At 42.4% G+C, this 16,959-nt stretch overlaps 1 protein-coding gene across 1 annotated transcript in view; it reads right to left on the bottom strand.

The window, feature by feature from the left end:
• Positions 1-16,959, bottom strand: part of Syt16 (synaptotagmin 16) — a 103,960-nt gene that overhangs the window by 26,207 nt on the left and 60,794 nt on the right. Inside the window, exons 2-3 of the mRNA XM_059279187.1 lie at positions 8,253-8,465; positions 766-1,019 (exon numbers count right to left, since the gene is read on the bottom strand). Of these exons, the coding sequence (XP_059135170.1) occupies positions 766-1,019; positions 8,253-8,465 (467 nt within the window). The remainder of the gene's footprint in view (positions 1-765; positions 1,020-8,252; positions 8,466-16,959) is intronic.

The following is a 16,959-nucleotide window of genomic DNA, read 5'->3' as shown; positions in this document are numbered from 1 at the left end:
TTATAGAATGGGCGGAGCTCACGAACAATCAGAAATGCTTAGGAGATAAAACAATGTTTTAAAAGCCTGGACTGTAGTAGCTAGTGTCCCTCTCTGTCATGGCTGCCATCATTGTCACCACTCGCTGTACCTCTGGCATGTGATAGACAAGCTTTAGTTGGAAGACGGGTTCATACACTGCATCTTCCATCAAAGGTTTATTACAAAAAGCAACATCAATGGCCAGAGTACCAGAGTATCAGTGCCACCTCCCAGACCTTCATCTTGATTCAAAGCTAACACTACAAGACACTCACCATAATTTCATGTGTACTTTCATTTTGATGAACATTTCACTTCAGTAAAATTCTCCAATAATTTTAATTTTAGCAATCATAGCTAAAGATTTGGGGTGAAATAAAATAGAATCCACTTTTCCATGAAGGAAAGCAATCAGGCTCTCCAAAGGTCTAAAAGGCCCTTGGTATGAGAATAACCCTGTGAAGGGCCTTCCCCTCATAACCCTTCTCCATCTTCCCACCACATTCTGCTGCTGCTTTCATTTTGAAAGGATGTATTTGTGATTCTTTTATGGCTATTCACCGAGGCTTTGGTCATCTAGACAAAAATTTGGTTCAAACGGAAGGTATTTTTAAGACCAGGCAACACCTCCTTGAAGGAGACATCCAGTGAGGAAGAGGGAAGGAAATGAAAGAGTGCATGGAACTAAAACAAAGAATAGAAAGCAACTTGCCAAGACCAAAGGAAAAGAAGAAAATAGCTTGCCTCTGCACTCCACATAGAGGAGCTGGGAGTGGTGTAGGCATCTTCAAAACCCCGATTAGTCAAAGTTGTCTCTGTCTCCCGGACGCCATCTGCGCAAGGATGACTGAGGCTTTGGACCATGCCAGTCTCTTGATGACAGGGGCCATGGTGCCTGGTGACTCTGCTCTCACAGGGAGACTGCGACAGGCTAGAGAGGGCGTGATCTTCATAAGACAGAACCCCAGAATAACTGAGTGGGCTGGTTCCCTCCAAATCTAAATTTGCAAGAAAAAAAAAACGATTTCAAATATATGTTCATACCTTTTGAGCAAGAGAAATCGCGCCGTTGTAGCCACAATAGTCAAGACCATGGTGGCGAAACTTATGACAATAACATCTGCAAAGACAATGCCACCCACGTGATAAACAAACTTTGTCCCTATACTCAAAAAGACTACTACCTTATTATATGAGATAAAGTAGGCTTAATATCTTACGCATGTGTGTATGTGTGTATGTCTGTTTCTGCATACTGGTGGACATGCATACATGTGGGCCTACATGTGAAAACTGTGTGTATGTCTGTTTGTGTATACTGGTGGACATGCATATGTGTGTATGTCTGTTTGTGTATACTGGTGGACATGCATACATGTGACCCTGCCTGTGGAAATGGAAGGATAACATCAGGTGTCATTCTTAGGAACACAATCCACCTTTTTTAAGACAAGGTCTCTCATTGGCCAAGAGATCACCAATTCAGCTACACTGGCTGACCCCATTCCTAGGATTACAAGCACACATGATCACATTACAGTTTTTTATGTGGGAACTGGACACTGGGCACAGGTCCCTGTTCTTACAAAGCAAGTTCTTTATGAACTCAGACATCCCCCAGCCCTGGTTTAATACTTCTTACTTCTTAATGATATGAGTATAAAGAATGGATATTTATGCCAGATGATGGTGGTGGTGCGCACCTTTAATCCCAGCACTCAGAAAGCAGAGGCAGGTGGATCTCTGAGTTCGAGGCCAGCCTGGTCTACAGAGCAAGTTTCAGGACAGCCAGGGCTACACAAAGAGCCCTGTGTAGGGCTTGTCTTGAAAAAATACCCCAAAAATGGATATTTGTGTTAAAAGGTTAAAATAAATGTATTAGAGCTGATAAGCTCAAGACTTTAGAGATGGTTCTAGAAAGCAGATAAAGTGACATGCAGAACACATGGTCTCCTCACTCTTAGCTCCTCCTCTGTCTTCTGCATTTACCACAGTATTCTCTGCTCAAAAGGCTTCAGTGGGAACTTGATATAGTAGCAAAGATCACCTGTAATGACAGTACTGAGGTGGCTGAGGCAGGAGGATCATGGGCTTGAGGCCAGCCTGGGCTACAGGGGAAAATGTCTTTAAAAAAAAAACTTGAAATCTTGATAAAAGTGAAAGCTTCTGTATTTGAGTCACAGAAGTTCTGAATCTGAACAGTATGATGAACCTGGAAAATGTTCATATTTTCTGAACACTTACTTTCTTACACAAAAATATTTTTAAGAAGCCATCAGTGGGTCCTTGGAGATGTAAAATAGTTTCTATCAGACAGACTGCAGCAGGCTTTCCCCATAAATATTAGATTCTCACCTGCCTGGCCCGATCTTGATTCTTCCAACCCATTAAACCCGTTTCCACAGCATCCCAACTCATCATCCACTTCTGATCTCTCTGAGTATTTCTCTCCTCTCCTCTCTGTCTTGCCCCCTCAGAGACCATCAATCCTTGAACTATCCCTGACTCCTTCAGGCTCAGCCTTTTTCTCTCTCCCCTTTCTCCCCTTCTGAAGCCTTTTGAGCAGAGGGTAACCTGGTAACTGTAGAAGACAGAGGAGCACAGAGTGAGGAGACCACATGCTCTCCACACTCCTTGTTTGGTTTCTAGAACCACCTCTAAGTTATCAACTCCAATGGATTTGTTTTAACATACATATCCATTCTTTATATTTATATTATTAAGAAGTAAGAAGTATTAAACCAAAGCTTGGGATGTCTGAGTTGGTAAAACACTTGCTTTGTAAGTACAGGGACCTAGGTCCAATGTCAGTACCCATATAAAAACCTTGGTAGTTTTCTTTCTTATTCTCTCTCTCTTTTTGCCCCCAATCCTTCTTCTCATCTTTCCTCTCCTCCCCCATATCTCCCACAATCCTATTCATCCCATTCATTCCCCTCAATGTCAGCAGACAAAGCGAACCTGACAGGTTCCTCCCAAGCAACAGCTTCAGCCCTGATTGGGGACCCAAACTAGGATGAACGAAAATGAGAGGCACAGACATGAGTGAGTGGGGCAGTGTGCTGACTGGTTTTGTGTTAACTTGACACAAGCTAGAGTCATCAGAGAGGAAGGAGCCTCAGCTGAGGAAATGCCTCTATGATATCTAGCTGTCAGGCATTTTCTCAACTAGTGATTAATTGGGGAGGACCCAGCCCATGGTGGGTGGTGCCATCCATGGGCTCATGATCCTGGGTTCTACAAGAAAGCAGGCTGAGCAAGCCATGGGAAGCAAGCCAGTAAACAGCACCCCTTCACGGCCTCTACATCAGCTCCTGCCTCCATGATTCTGCCCTGTTTGAGTTCCTGCCCTGACATCATTTGGTGATAAACATCAATGTGGAAGTGTAAGCCAAATAAACCCTTTCCTCCCCAACTTGCTTTTTTGTCATGGTGTTTTGCTGCAACAATAGAAACCCTAATAGAAACAGGCAAAGAGACATCCCTAGTTCAGCTCTTATGTGCCCTAGCAGTTCCTCAGATGAGTCTAGAAACTTCAGCTATAGCACATGCTCCAAGAAGACATAAACACACATAGTCTGTATCTGCTGTTACATTTCCACTAAACTTCCTGAATAACTTTCCCAAGTAGTCATGTAATGACATCCTCGAAACAGTCAGGTGGGAAGTGATGTGGAATCTTGGTGACAATAACTAACTAGGGTATATAGGACTGATATACTGATTCAAGCTTTATATACAATATAATATAACATAATATATATACATATACACATATACATATATAAAATGTGGGGCTTGTAAATGGCTCAGGGGCTAAAGTGTTTGTCATGCAATCAAAAGTACTAGAGTCTGAATGCCCAGAACCCACATAAATGTTAGATGGGCATGATGGCGCATCTGTGATGCCAGTGCCCAGGTGGCAGAGATGATGGATTCCCAGAACAAGTCGACTGGCTAGACTAGGCTTACTAGCAAACTCTTGAGTTTGACTGCGAGACCCTGTCTCCATGACTAAAGTAGAGAATGATCAGGAAGACTCTGAACATCAGCCTTGAACCTCCACACACATGTTCACACATATGTACATGCATGTACACACATACACATGCACGTGAGAATATACATATATATTCATTCTCATGTGTATTTTTTTTAAATATATCCATGCAGACCAGATTGGCACAACTTTGGACTCTGGATTTATATTTTTTCAAAACCACACCAGTCATTGAAAAAAAAATCCTCTTTCTATTGTGTTATTCATAAATATTCAGTCCAGGCTCCTTGGAAACACTTTCACAGGATACCACAAAAAAAATGTTACATTCATACTTTCAGATGTTTGGCAAAAACACTTTTTTAAATGCCACAGAAAACGACAGAATGAGGGGAAACTCCTCATGCAAAAACCTCCAACAATAAAGCAGGATTTTCTCCTAAGTCTCTAATTAGCACACCCATTCCTCACATACATGAACAGTGAGATGTCCTATTAAACAGTGGGCCATCTATCAATGTGTGCAGTACCCAGCAGGACTTCGGCACAAAATCTAACTTTGCCAAGAAATTATCCCCATAAAATTGTCTCATGACTTTAACTCCTATGGCGATAATACCTAGATCAGTAATGTGGGACTTTCAACAGCTACATTAAGCCTTGAAACTTATTCATAACTGAAAAAATAGAACTATATTAATGTACCCAAGCATTTTCCATGACAGACAAGCAAGGAATGAATGAGAAAATCAAGCCTGGGCTACATGTCAAGTAGCAACATGAAGGAAAGGAAGTGGTAGATCACTTTCTATAGGACAGAAAGGTCCCCTTGCCTTTAAATGACAGAGTCACACCACCTTAAACACATATGCAAAGGTAACAGCCTATTGTCAGAGAAATAGACCCTGGCTTCTTAGAAATTACATGACATAATTATGTCACATCAAATATATTTATGTAATCAGATAAAGTATTCAAGTTGTTTAGTTTATGAGCCACTTTAATGGAAAACTCTATTACCCAATTACTGTCCTCCATTCTCTATATCTAGCCATATATAAAGATTACCACTTACTATCAGGTGGTCCACCTGCATGATATCTTAGCTGGGTTATGGATGCCAATTACTCAATTACTAATAGGAATTGATGTGACCCTACTTTGCAGGTGTGATTGAGGTTCACAATCAGTTCATTGAAAGACTGCAAGAGAACTGAGGCTACCCTGGAGAAGAAGAAATTGCATCTAAGAATGGAAGTTCCAGCTCATAGTTGAGAACTTGCATCGACTCCCTCACAGCCTGCTCCAGGGAGGGCAGAGCTGGAGACTTCTGTATCTACCCAGCATGATCAGATCAGCTAATTTTTTGCAATAAATCTCTTGAAATCCACACACATATGTATAGTGTGTGTGTGTGTGTGTGTGTGTGTGTGTGTGTGTGTGTGTTCCTAATCCTATTTCTCTGGTTGGCATATCACTCCAAACAGAACTGGCTACAGACACTGACTGGGACTATGGGTTGTTTTTAATGATATGAAGATGATATCTAACTTATATGATATGATAACTATAAAACATCTCAGTGAGTATACCCAACATTTTGACATTGTTATCATCTAAAAAGTTCACACTCAAAAAGTTCACAATAGCATTATGAATACTTTTAAGTCTCAATGTCTTAAATAAGCTAATTATTTTGCATTTGGGCCACATTTATAGCTCTCCTGAGCCACACGTAGCCCAAGGGCTGCAGTTAGATATGCTGATAAGGAGCAGCTATTCCTAATTAGCTTCAAGGTGATTGCTTGAAACAAACCAAAAAAAAATTTTTTAAAAAGCCAACCCCAACAAGTCAACAATTATGCTATGGCTCATACTCTGCCTGGAACTCAAGCCTTCCATTACAAGAAAAAAAGAAATTTTGAACTTTACAGGTAAATGGATGGAACTAGAAAAGATACTATTGAAACAGGTAACCTAGACCCAGAAAGACAAACACTGTATGTTCTCTTCTATTGGAGGCTCCTAGCTCCAAATCTTGAAATGTGAGCATATAGTAGTATGGTATACACTATACGCTATTGTATAGTAGTAACTACAGAAACCAGGAAAGAAAAATGGGACCATTGACAGGATATGGGGTGTGGGGAAGCAATATAGAGGGGAATAGCAGAGCACAAGTGATCTAATCAGGAAAATGGGTAAAGAGGGGGCTTAGGGCATGGAAAACAAATAAATACAGAAGAAGATATGAAGAATGTAAAGGGGAATGGCAGAATACATGTGATGATCTGACAGGGGAGATGGGGAAGAGGAGCTCTTTATGGAAGAGGGAGGATGATGAGTACAGGAGAAGGTTAATGAAACATTGCAAACGAGGAGTCAGAAAGAATGTAATGGGGAAGAGTGCTGTAAAATGCTGTCTTCTGGCCATTGTACTCAGGCACTCAGAGCATCAGAGGTTACCTGCACAAGACCTGAACAAGATCGAGCCAGTCAACATTGTAGCATGGATAGGGAAGGGGTTTGGGAGGCTTCATTCCTAGTTAAGGAGCGGCTGCAGATGATGGCTGCTGGTGGAAGGGGGGTCACTGCTCAAATCCACTATAGATTGCTCATGCTCTAGTGAATGGCCGAACCACCATGTTCACGTGAGCAGCACTAATTGGACTCAGTTGGTTTGGAAAAAAAAAAATAGAGGATATGAAGCTGAGGGAGCAGTGGGAGCAGAGGAGATGGGGGTGGATATGGTCAAAATATATTGTACACATTTATGAAATTCTCAAAGGATAAATTGATTATTTACTGAAAGAGTGCATTGACAAGGGTGTGAAGCAACACTAAATCGGATGCCTAGGGGGAAAAGCATGGTTTGGAATACACTGCTGATGAGTTCATAAGGAATCAACCATGATCTCACTTAAGGCAAGCATAGAGTAAGCTACCTGCAGCTCACTGCAAATAAAGATTTCACTTGGCTATCGAACATTTAATTTTACTGTCCAACACTTTAATACATTTTAAAACAAGAAGAACTGTCTACAATTCAACTGAACCTAAGTAAAATACAATACCTAAGCAGAAAGTAGGCAAAATATAAAGAAAAATTTATTCTTTATCTTTAAATAATTCCACTGGTAGAATGATGAATGAAAAGAAATGGTAGGAAAAGTAAGCAATGTAAACATTAATCTTCCCACAGCTTTGATGGCCTCAAATTTAGCATAACGCTATTTCTAAAAAACCCTTTGGATTTTCTTCAGAATTTACAGGAATTCATTCAATGTGGTAGACTTTGTCCTCTGTCCAATAGACAGAATTTTATCTTTTCTATCACTACCTGTCAAAAAATCAGAATTACTAGTTCTGACAAGGATAAGTTACTGTTCATTCCAGGAAGGTAAGGCAGGGTGGCTGGCTCCATTCTCAGAGCCTTGGCCATTTATATAAATCAGACTCGAGACGCCCTGGCTTCTGGGAAATGGGGCCATTAGCTTTAGAATTAAACAAGCTACTCCCAGGGAATCAACTACTATTAACTTTCATTAGCCAGCATTTGCCCGCTTGGTGGAAAGAAAGGAATGCAAAGTGAAGCACTGGGGAACAGGAGAGAGTCGGGGAGGGAGGTTGGAGGGTCTGCAGCCATTTATGTTGTGGTTTGTTAAAATAGGTCATGTTGGGTTGTGTCAATAAGTCTGACTGCATGACAAATAGCAAGCTTTCCCTGCCCCCCAAACAGGGTCCTGTTGGTTCGTTGAGCCTTTGTTCTTTTTCTACTTGTCCTGTTCTCATTACCAAACCAAAATCTCTCTTTTACCATTTCTCAGTCCCTCTGCCTCGAGTTAACAACATGAAAGATGAACTGTGATGTCCCCATTGCTGTGGCTGCCCACACGCCCCAAGAGTGAAAAAGAAGACTGGAGAGCACAGATCACTGTGAGCAGAGATGAAGCTGGATGGTGCATACTTCCTCTAGCCTTTTATCAACTGCATTTCCCAGACTCTTCCCTGGTCCAGCATCTCTCTCTCTTCGGGACTCTGAGCACGAAGTTGAAAAGCACTGAGAAATGCTACAGTATTCTCTGTGGACTCTTTCCCCAGTTCCATGGTTTATTCTCTTTCCCCTCCCTGGACTCTTAGATGCAAGGATAAGTATTTAAATTATTCACCAGCATTCTCACCAGTAGCCATCCCTTGCCTAGATAAGGGAGAAACAAGCTGCAATGGATACCTTCACAAGCAGACACTTCAGCGCTGTCTTCTTGGTGGATGGACAGCAAACGGTTGCATTTTGTTTTCGGCTCTGACTCTGCGGTCTTTCCCTTCTCGGGTGCTCCCGTACGAAAACTCTGGGATCGGGACACAGAGATCTCAAACTGCTTGATCACATCTTCATCACTCTCAGAAGATGTGGATGGTTCTTCGTCATCCCCAAAACTGTTAACTGGGAATAAACAAGAGTCATGAGTCTCCTGTGTGGCTCTTGATACAACACAAGACAGACAGACCAGGAAAAGGAGAAAAGAGCATGGGGGCTTAGCCTGGATGGAACGAGCTCAAACCAGATAGGAAGGATTTAAAGCACTCTTGAAACAGAAATCTGGGTCAAAGGGATAGTACATGGAGTAAGGAGAGAGAGATGGTTGGTACCCAGGAGAATACAATAAGACACCCATCACTGGCACAATGACCATCCTGAGACACAATGCTGACCAATGGCCCTGCTGATGGTGATGGTGATGGTGCATATAACCATAATAGGAAAAGCAGAGCTGTTACAGGCACATTTGCCCAATGTGCAGTTCTTTGTACAAGGTACACTTTGTCTTGTAGCATTTATTAAAACACACAGGGCCAAGCCCTACTTCAGAGGAGAGATATTTGCAGCTGGGATTTTCCAAAGGCTTCCCTGCTTTGAAGAGAGATCACTGTGTGTATGGGTTTCCACTCATTTGAATCACAAGTGTTGTAAATGTTTCTCCACTCGACCCAAATTACTGTTTTTAATGTGTTTTACTGGGGCTGCGGAGATAGCTCAGTGGTTGATGTGTTTGCCACGCGTGCATGAAGACCTAAGTCTAACTCCCGGCACCAATGTAAAAAGCCGAGTGTGCCAGCATGCACTCGTAACCTCAGTACTGCTTGGGTGGACACAGGCAGATCCCTGGAGCTTACTGGGTAATAAGTCTAGCCAATTCATAAGCTCCAGGTTCAGTAAAAGGCCCTGCTAAAAAATAAGGCAGACAATGATAAAAATAAGATACCTGATACCAACCAAAAGCCTCCACATGAGCACACAGGCATGTACATGAGCAACTGCACCATATATATGTATAAATATGTGTGTATGTACATAGACACTTGCATATATATCACTGGGTATATTTGAAGTTTAGGTGATACTATGGGGGAAAGAGAGAGAAACCGTTTCAGTTTTGTAGTGAGAAAAACTGCCCTATTTTCTCAAATCCCTACCTGTTTAATATGTGACAAGAGAGACTACAATCTCCTTATGCAATATAAATCTCCAGTACAACACAACATACTGGACCCTAAGACTGTGTTTTAGTCTTCATATCTGCTGTGTTGCATCCTTTGAACCACACCTCCCTATCCCCTCCTTCACACAACTCTGGAAAGCCTAATTATTTCTCTGTTTTTATACATTGGACTCCCTTTTTTATTTTCTACATAAGTGGGATCATGCAAGATATTTCTTCCTGTGTCTGGCTTATTTCACTTGGTGTGACATTTTCTAGGTCCATCTACATTGTGCCAAATGGAAAATCCAGTCCATCTTATGGCTGCATAATACAGTTTTTAGACATGTGTATATACACAAATACATGCACATGTATTCTTTAGTCACCACTCACTTAGAAACACTGGGCTGTTTCCATAGCATTACACTATAATGAACATGGGATGCAAATATCTTTATATGAGATGGTTTTTACCTCCTGCGAGTGGGTTCTCAGAACAGGGACAGCTAGGTCACAGAGCAGCTCCACTTTACATGTCTGTAGGACCCTCCATACTATCTGCTCCAAATGGCTTCACCAGTCAACCTTCCTACCAACAGCAAACTAGGGACCCCTTTCTTGTTCCTTGGTTAATGAGACATCATTTACATTATTTGTGCATTTTCCTACCAACAAACGTACAGTCTTTCAATCTCTCCAGCATACCAAGAATGCTTGTGATTTTGAGTTCTTTGCCTTTGATGTTCCTTCTGCCTCCCTGCCTCCCTGCATCCCAAGGACTTTCATAATGCTGGCTCCTTCCCATCCAGGTCTCAGATCAACTGTCCTTTCATTCTGAAAGCTTCCCTGATTATCCTGCCTTGACCAGCTCTCATCTCCATCCCCTCTTCTCCTCTAGAACATCTATAAAAATAAGCCTATCACTTCTCTTATTAACTGATGTTCTATTATGTAAAATAATGCCGGTTATATGCTAAGTATAAACGCCTGTTAAATATTGAGCATCTGGTGAATACCCAGTGTTGTCCCAAGCCTGGACACCCACATACACCTTCGTGCACTGTTCTCTGTTACTGAATGCTCATACCCAGCCTCCCATCTAGACTAATTAAGAATGTAGCTCATCTTTGAGGTTTCTGTCTCGATATTGTATCTTTCAGAACATCCTTCCTTTACCCCTTAAATCAGGCTAGGGGCTCCTTCCATGAGCTATAAAATCATTCCTGTGTGGGTTTTTTGTTTTGTTTTGTTTTAAACCTTACCAATGCCATTCCTACAGTATGGAGGAATTATTGTTTCTTGGAACCCTATCTTGGAAGAGAATGGAAGGAAGGAGACGAGGGGGTGGAAGAGACAAGATGATGGGAAGCAGGGGAGAAGGACGGATAGGGGAAAATCAGAAGTCCAACAATGGCTGCAGACTTGCTACCACTAAAGGGTATAGACCCATATTTGAATCAAAGCAGGCTGACCTGTACCCTCGTAGCCCAGAGGTGCAGAGTTCTGGGTGTGGGGGAGGTCCTTACAATGCTTGATCATGTTAGCTGCTCCTGTAGCTAACAGTCCCTTCTCGTCTCAGGTCCTGTGCACTTTGTTTTGGGTCATTTTAATGTCTCCATCATTTCCCCAGTGCTTTTACAAGCACTGAACTCCTCCAAGTCCATCACTGCTGCCTGATGGGCACCAATATTCTATCTGTTTCTCCATGGAGCATCTGATCCATAAACAAGAGAACACACTTATTTCACCTCAGTGTTACTGGCTCTTTATAGCCCCATGTTAGGACCAGAAAAAAAAATGTCCAGAGAAACTAGAGCTCTCATTAAATATTTCAACAAGTTGTACAGATAGCCCTACAATGAAGTCTCTTCATGCCTACAGGTATTGGGCTTAGTATTCTGGTATGGTATGGACCATAACATGAAGGAGAGAACCAAAAATCAGCAGGGATACAATTAAACTCCCTCTGTCTTAGAGTACAGCACTGGCTAAGAACCAAGGAGGTAGCCAAGAGGACATATGGGAGGGATGGTTGACTTGTTAGCACTCTTCCCAACTCTGTGATTCCATTTGTACACTTCGGCCAGTTTTTAAACTTTAAATATCCACAAGTCATTCATTGCAGATACATGTGCCAATGTAAGATATTTCTCTACCTAGACAATTATTAATGATAGTTAAAATATATGTACACATATTCCTTATATTTTCCCCAGTGAGTCACTGGCAATCTACAGAGCTTCTCTTTAATTTAATAATCATATAGTAACTATAACATCTACTCTATCTTCAGCATCCAATCTTCTTGGAACTTTGTACATTATATATATATATATATATATATATATATATATTACATTTACTCATCATAGACTATTTTTATTCTCATTGAACAGATAAACAATGACAAAAAACAGTAATTTGTATAAGAAAACAGTCAGGAAAGTAACAAAGCTGGAACTCGAACACAGAACCTCTACTCTTAAGCATTTTTCATATCATCGAATGTCCTCACATTGGAAATAGAGCCATGTCTAGATGACTCTTTGAGTGAAGACAGAAGAAGCTTTGCCAATTGGCCTTAAATCTGCCCAAATTCTGCTCTCTCTTTGCTAGATGAAAGGGAAGAGCAGCAAGAAGGGCAGCTGGTCCACACGAGTGTGGGCAGGCTGCAGGATAACTGGCCTGTCGCTCTACATCTCATTTAAATATAACCACACCTGCTATTCGAAGCCTCATTTCCCATGGATCTTAGAGCATTCTTGGTCTAGAAAGGAAACCTGAACTCACTCCTGAATGCCATTGGTCAGTGACACCATTCAGGTGACACAAGCAATCCCATATTCAGCCTTCAGTAGGGTTGTGGTGGTTGGAATAGACAGGGCCCCTCTACGCTCATAGATTTGAATGCTTGGTCACTATAGAGTGACATGATTAGGAGGCGTGGCCTTGCTGGAGGAAGTGTGTCACTGGGGTTAGGCTTTGAGGTTTCAAATACTCAAGCCAGGCCCAGCGTCTTCCTCCCTTCCTGCTGCCTGCCGAGATGTCGAACTTTCAGTTCCTCTCCAGCACCATGTCTGTCTGCATGCCTGCATGCTTCCCACCATGACAATATGGGGTAAACCTCTGAACTGTGAGGCAGCCCCAACTCAATGTTTTCTTTCGTAAGAGTGGCCATGATCATGCTGTCTCTTCACAGCGATAGAACGGTAACTAAGACAAGGATCAAAGCATTCCTTCAGCACCTGTCAGATGTTCACTCATTTACTCCACACAACGACCCAACGAAGTCATTATTGTTGACATGCCCATTTGGTGAATGAGGACCTAAGGCTTAGTGTCAGTCAGTAACAGTTTTAAGTAGGGAATCAAGATTCAAGCCCAAGCTGTCTTGCTCCAAAGGTAATAATTGTTTAAGGGGAAAAAAAAAATCAGTCTTTAAAATCTTGTGTAAAGTGTTCATTCTCACTAGGGAAATGAAATCACATAGTTTGAGCTGGAAAGGACTCTTGTGAGCATCTCTTTCCCATTTAAAGAGGGAAAGTCATCAGCTCATGGTCAGCCCAAGCCAGGATCAGTTCCAGTTCTCCAGTGTTTGCAATGAACTGTGTGGCCAGGCAACTCTCCAGTCTCTCTTGCTTATGGTCCCTTCCCCCCGTCCCCCCCCCCCAAAATTCAAATTTTGGATATTAACTGCTTGATTGATCCATTTATCTGCCTTGAAATGAAACTATGTCAACAACTAAATAGCTGGTCTGGGTTTCATTTAATTCAATCTCTGAAAAATCAGTCTCAGCTAAATTATGACACTTATTTCAAAGAAAAGGCAGTATTTGGTGGAGCACCATGTGAAATTTCAAGTTCAAATTCCTTTCGAGATAGAGATCTGAAAATAGTACAGAGGTAGGTTTTTTTACTAAAATCTTGACTCCTTTAGCAATTAGCTTGCCAATGTGACAGGGAAAAAAATACTCCATAATTATCTTGGGTGCAGATAAATTACTTTGATATGTATTCATCTTCAAACTGAAGTTCTGTTTGTCTCATTCAATCAGAATGCAGATAGAGCTCTGACAGCTGTCACAGAGGACTGTCCTCTCAGCCAAACTACCATCATCTTTGGGAGTTCAGCTGAGCCCACTCATCAAAGATCCTTACGGTGGGGTTTGTCAGTCATTGACCCTCCCTCATAAAAAGGGGCAGCAAAGTCACAGGGCCCTTGCCTGAGTATCCAGACACCTATCCCAACAAATTGCATGAAATGCTGTTTTAACTGCATGTGGCAATTGCCTCAGGGAGGGTTCACACACATGGCCGGGAGGTGGGGGGTGTCGGCTAGAGAATATAGTGGAGAAAGAACTAGAAGAGAGGCCTCAACCTATACAACTGTGTGAAATCCTTTATCCATGCTGGGTAAAGACTTCCCAGGGCAGCCTTCTCAGGGGAAGCAGCTGCACTCCTCGAAGCAACCCCTCCCCCATGCTCTGTGAGGAAGCACAATACATTCATTGGTTCCTGGAGTGAAATTTGTTGTAATTGTGTCTTGGTTTATCTTTGGGACCTTGGAAAGAAGAGTGGACATGTTTATATCTCCCCTTTGGAAGGAATCTTAGCAATAGCATTGTGAACACCTTCCAAGAAAGAGAAGTCAGAGTCTTTCGCCATCCTTTGGATGCATGACCACTTAGCTTTACCCCCCTTTATTTACACACTACCAGGATACAGCTGAGGGCTTCTCATACTGCAAGAGTTCATGAATTGACAGACTCAGGGAGTCTACCTGACCATGACCCATCAGTGCTAAGTCCCTACTGCAGTCGACGCAGAACGCCCCTCGCTCTAATTTTTCAATGAGTTTTTCTTTCTAGTTTAATGAGGAGCAAAAGAAATTCCGCTTTCATATTCCAGGTCAGGGAGACAAGAAGGGAAGTGTTCAGTACAACATAATCTGCTGGATGCAGCACCAGCCAAGGCTAGACGTGCAAGAAGAACATGAATGAAGCTGCCAGAATTTGAACCTGATGGCTCCCATTGAGAAATTTGTGGTCTTAACATCAGGACCATCAGTGTCCTCACACTGAATGCCTTATTTCTAAAAGCTGTTGAGAAAACTAAGTGAGATAAACAAGGCATTCGTACTTAGCCTGTGCTTGGCACGGAGCATACTCGAATGTTAACTATTATTCCTACAACCGTCATCATGTCCTTGCCCTGTGTGTAAACCCCTTGACATGGAATTTCAGTTCCATGCAAAGGAATAAATGTGCCTGTTCTCTCTCAGGGTCTGATCTGAAAGTTCGCCATCAGGCTTGTTGGGGAAAAACAGTACAAGAATCAAGGGCTAGGAGAGTAGGAGATGAAAATGTTCGTGTGGGTTGTGTTTCTCACCTTACCTTGCAATCCTTTCTCCAAGCCTGGAGGTGGAGTGCTCTGTGGGAATTAGCAGCGCTGTCTGGAAGTGGGCAGTGCCCAACACCTGCTCTTTTTGTTGCTTCTTTAAGGGAAAAGAAAATTTGAAGGGGAAAAAAAAAAATCCGCCCAACTGGCAATGCAAAGGGAGGGCTTCTTGAGCTTGTCTGCTCTATTTTACAGATGGAGAAAAATTGTAAAAGATCACTGCAGCTCCAAGCTTATTAATTCCTTCCACCCACACAAGAGCAATTAAGTGGAGGCAAGCATTGCTCACGTCTTATCGGCTGAGCGTGGAGACAGGGGGCGTGGGCTGTGCGGAGCAGTGCCTGGTGCCACCTGTAACTACAACTGCAGGAAGGTCCCTTTGATAGACAGTTTCTCAAAAACCCACGGTGACCATCTCCCCACGGTGACTGGAAAGGGACAGAAATGAAGACAAGAATCTGGTGAAAATGAAAAGGCAGAAGGGAGGTCAGACATGACCATCTCAAATCCTATGGGAAAAGGTCCCCTTTCTAAGAGCGTGTCACAGGCATTCCTGGACTCAAGCCGGAAAGGGTTTATAAACCATCTGATCTCGATGGCTTTCAGACCAAGCTCTGTGAAGATCAGGGGTTCTTCAAAGAAAGCCAGGAGCACTATGGAAGTAGGAGTGCGGGCCAGCTGATGCACTGGGGAAGTCCGGGTCTGTGTCCCGAACACTCTGGGATTATTTTGTTTTGATATGGCTTGTCTTTTCTGTTTCTTTCTCCATTGGGTAAATGTGAAAGCACTGAAAAGCACTGATACGACTCAAGCCTTTGATTCTGCAGAGTGGAACCCTAGAGGCGTGGAATTACTTCTGAGAGTCAAACCGCTTGTTAGGGAGAAGCGGGGGTCAGGGTCTAGTTATCCTGTCCTGTTTGGTAGCCCCGGACCTTCCATGAGATACGTCAACAACTCTCCCTCACACAGGAACAAAGAAATGACACTTGTAATAGTTAAACAGGAATGAGGCAAGCGAACTATCTTTCACTAAAATGAGAAATAACAGAAAGCACTCAAGAACAAGTAAGTTACAATATTATCTCAGTTCTGATAATACTAGGGTGATTCCTACAAATAAAAAAGTAAGTATAAATGTCAGTCTGTGATAAAAAAAAAAAGAAATTTAAACAAATTAGTTGTACACTTGGAGCAAAAGCAGGCAAGAACTGGATTTGTTTTAAAGAAGGCTTCTTGGCTGTGTGAAGCACATAGCTACAGTTTTTTGCTAAAAGTACTCTCGCATCTGGGAGGTGCAGGACTCTGTCAGAGGCCTTCTGACTTGAGAGATCAGAGGACAGAGTTCAAGGCAATCAGAGCAGCTGGAAACAAGCAGGGGAGGCCCCCAAAATGGGGGGAACCATGGAAAAGGAACCCCGATATCTACACGTGAACTTAACGCCACCTTTGACTAAAACCTGAAGTATTTTGGTATGGGGGAGAATCCCAGCGCCCTAAAACAGGAGGCTGGAGGAGATGGACAGATATGCCAGATGCTGCCTACTATAAGGGAAACTGAAGTAGGAGTTAAAATCAGGTCCAGTTAAAGGTGCTGTCAACCACCTCAGTCTTGTCAGCAAACTCTGGAGGTTGGTCCTAGAAGTGAGACCAAGAGTAAAAAGAAAACAGTCTGTCTAACAAGACATAAAACTAGCACTTCATAAGACAAAAGGAGGCAGCTGTCATTTGAACTGGAGAAAATAGACCCTGACTCAAGGAAGGTGAAAGATTCCAACAACTTCACATTTCACCCACAATGCCTGGTGCACAGCCAGAAATCACCAGACTTAGAGAGAAACAAGGAAAGTACGCATGTCAAGGCAGGAAATGAGTCAGTGGGACTAATCCCAGGATAACCCAGAAGTGGATGTCAGAGACAGACTCTTCCAAAAGATCCGAGGGAGAAATGACCACACAGAATATACAGGATGTGAAATTCAATAAAAGAACTGAACAACAAGAAATATATGTAAGTGTTCTAAAATTGAAAACAGTCTCTGGGATTATTTTGAAATGCCT

Source organism: Peromyscus eremicus, chromosome 14 (genome assembly GCF_949786415.1).
Source record: "Peromyscus eremicus chromosome 14, PerEre_H2_v1, whole genome shotgun sequence".
Lineage (NCBI taxonomy): Eukaryota > Metazoa > Chordata > Mammalia > Rodentia > Cricetidae > Peromyscus > Peromyscus eremicus.
This window is presented reverse-complemented; position numbering and strand designations above follow the sequence as displayed.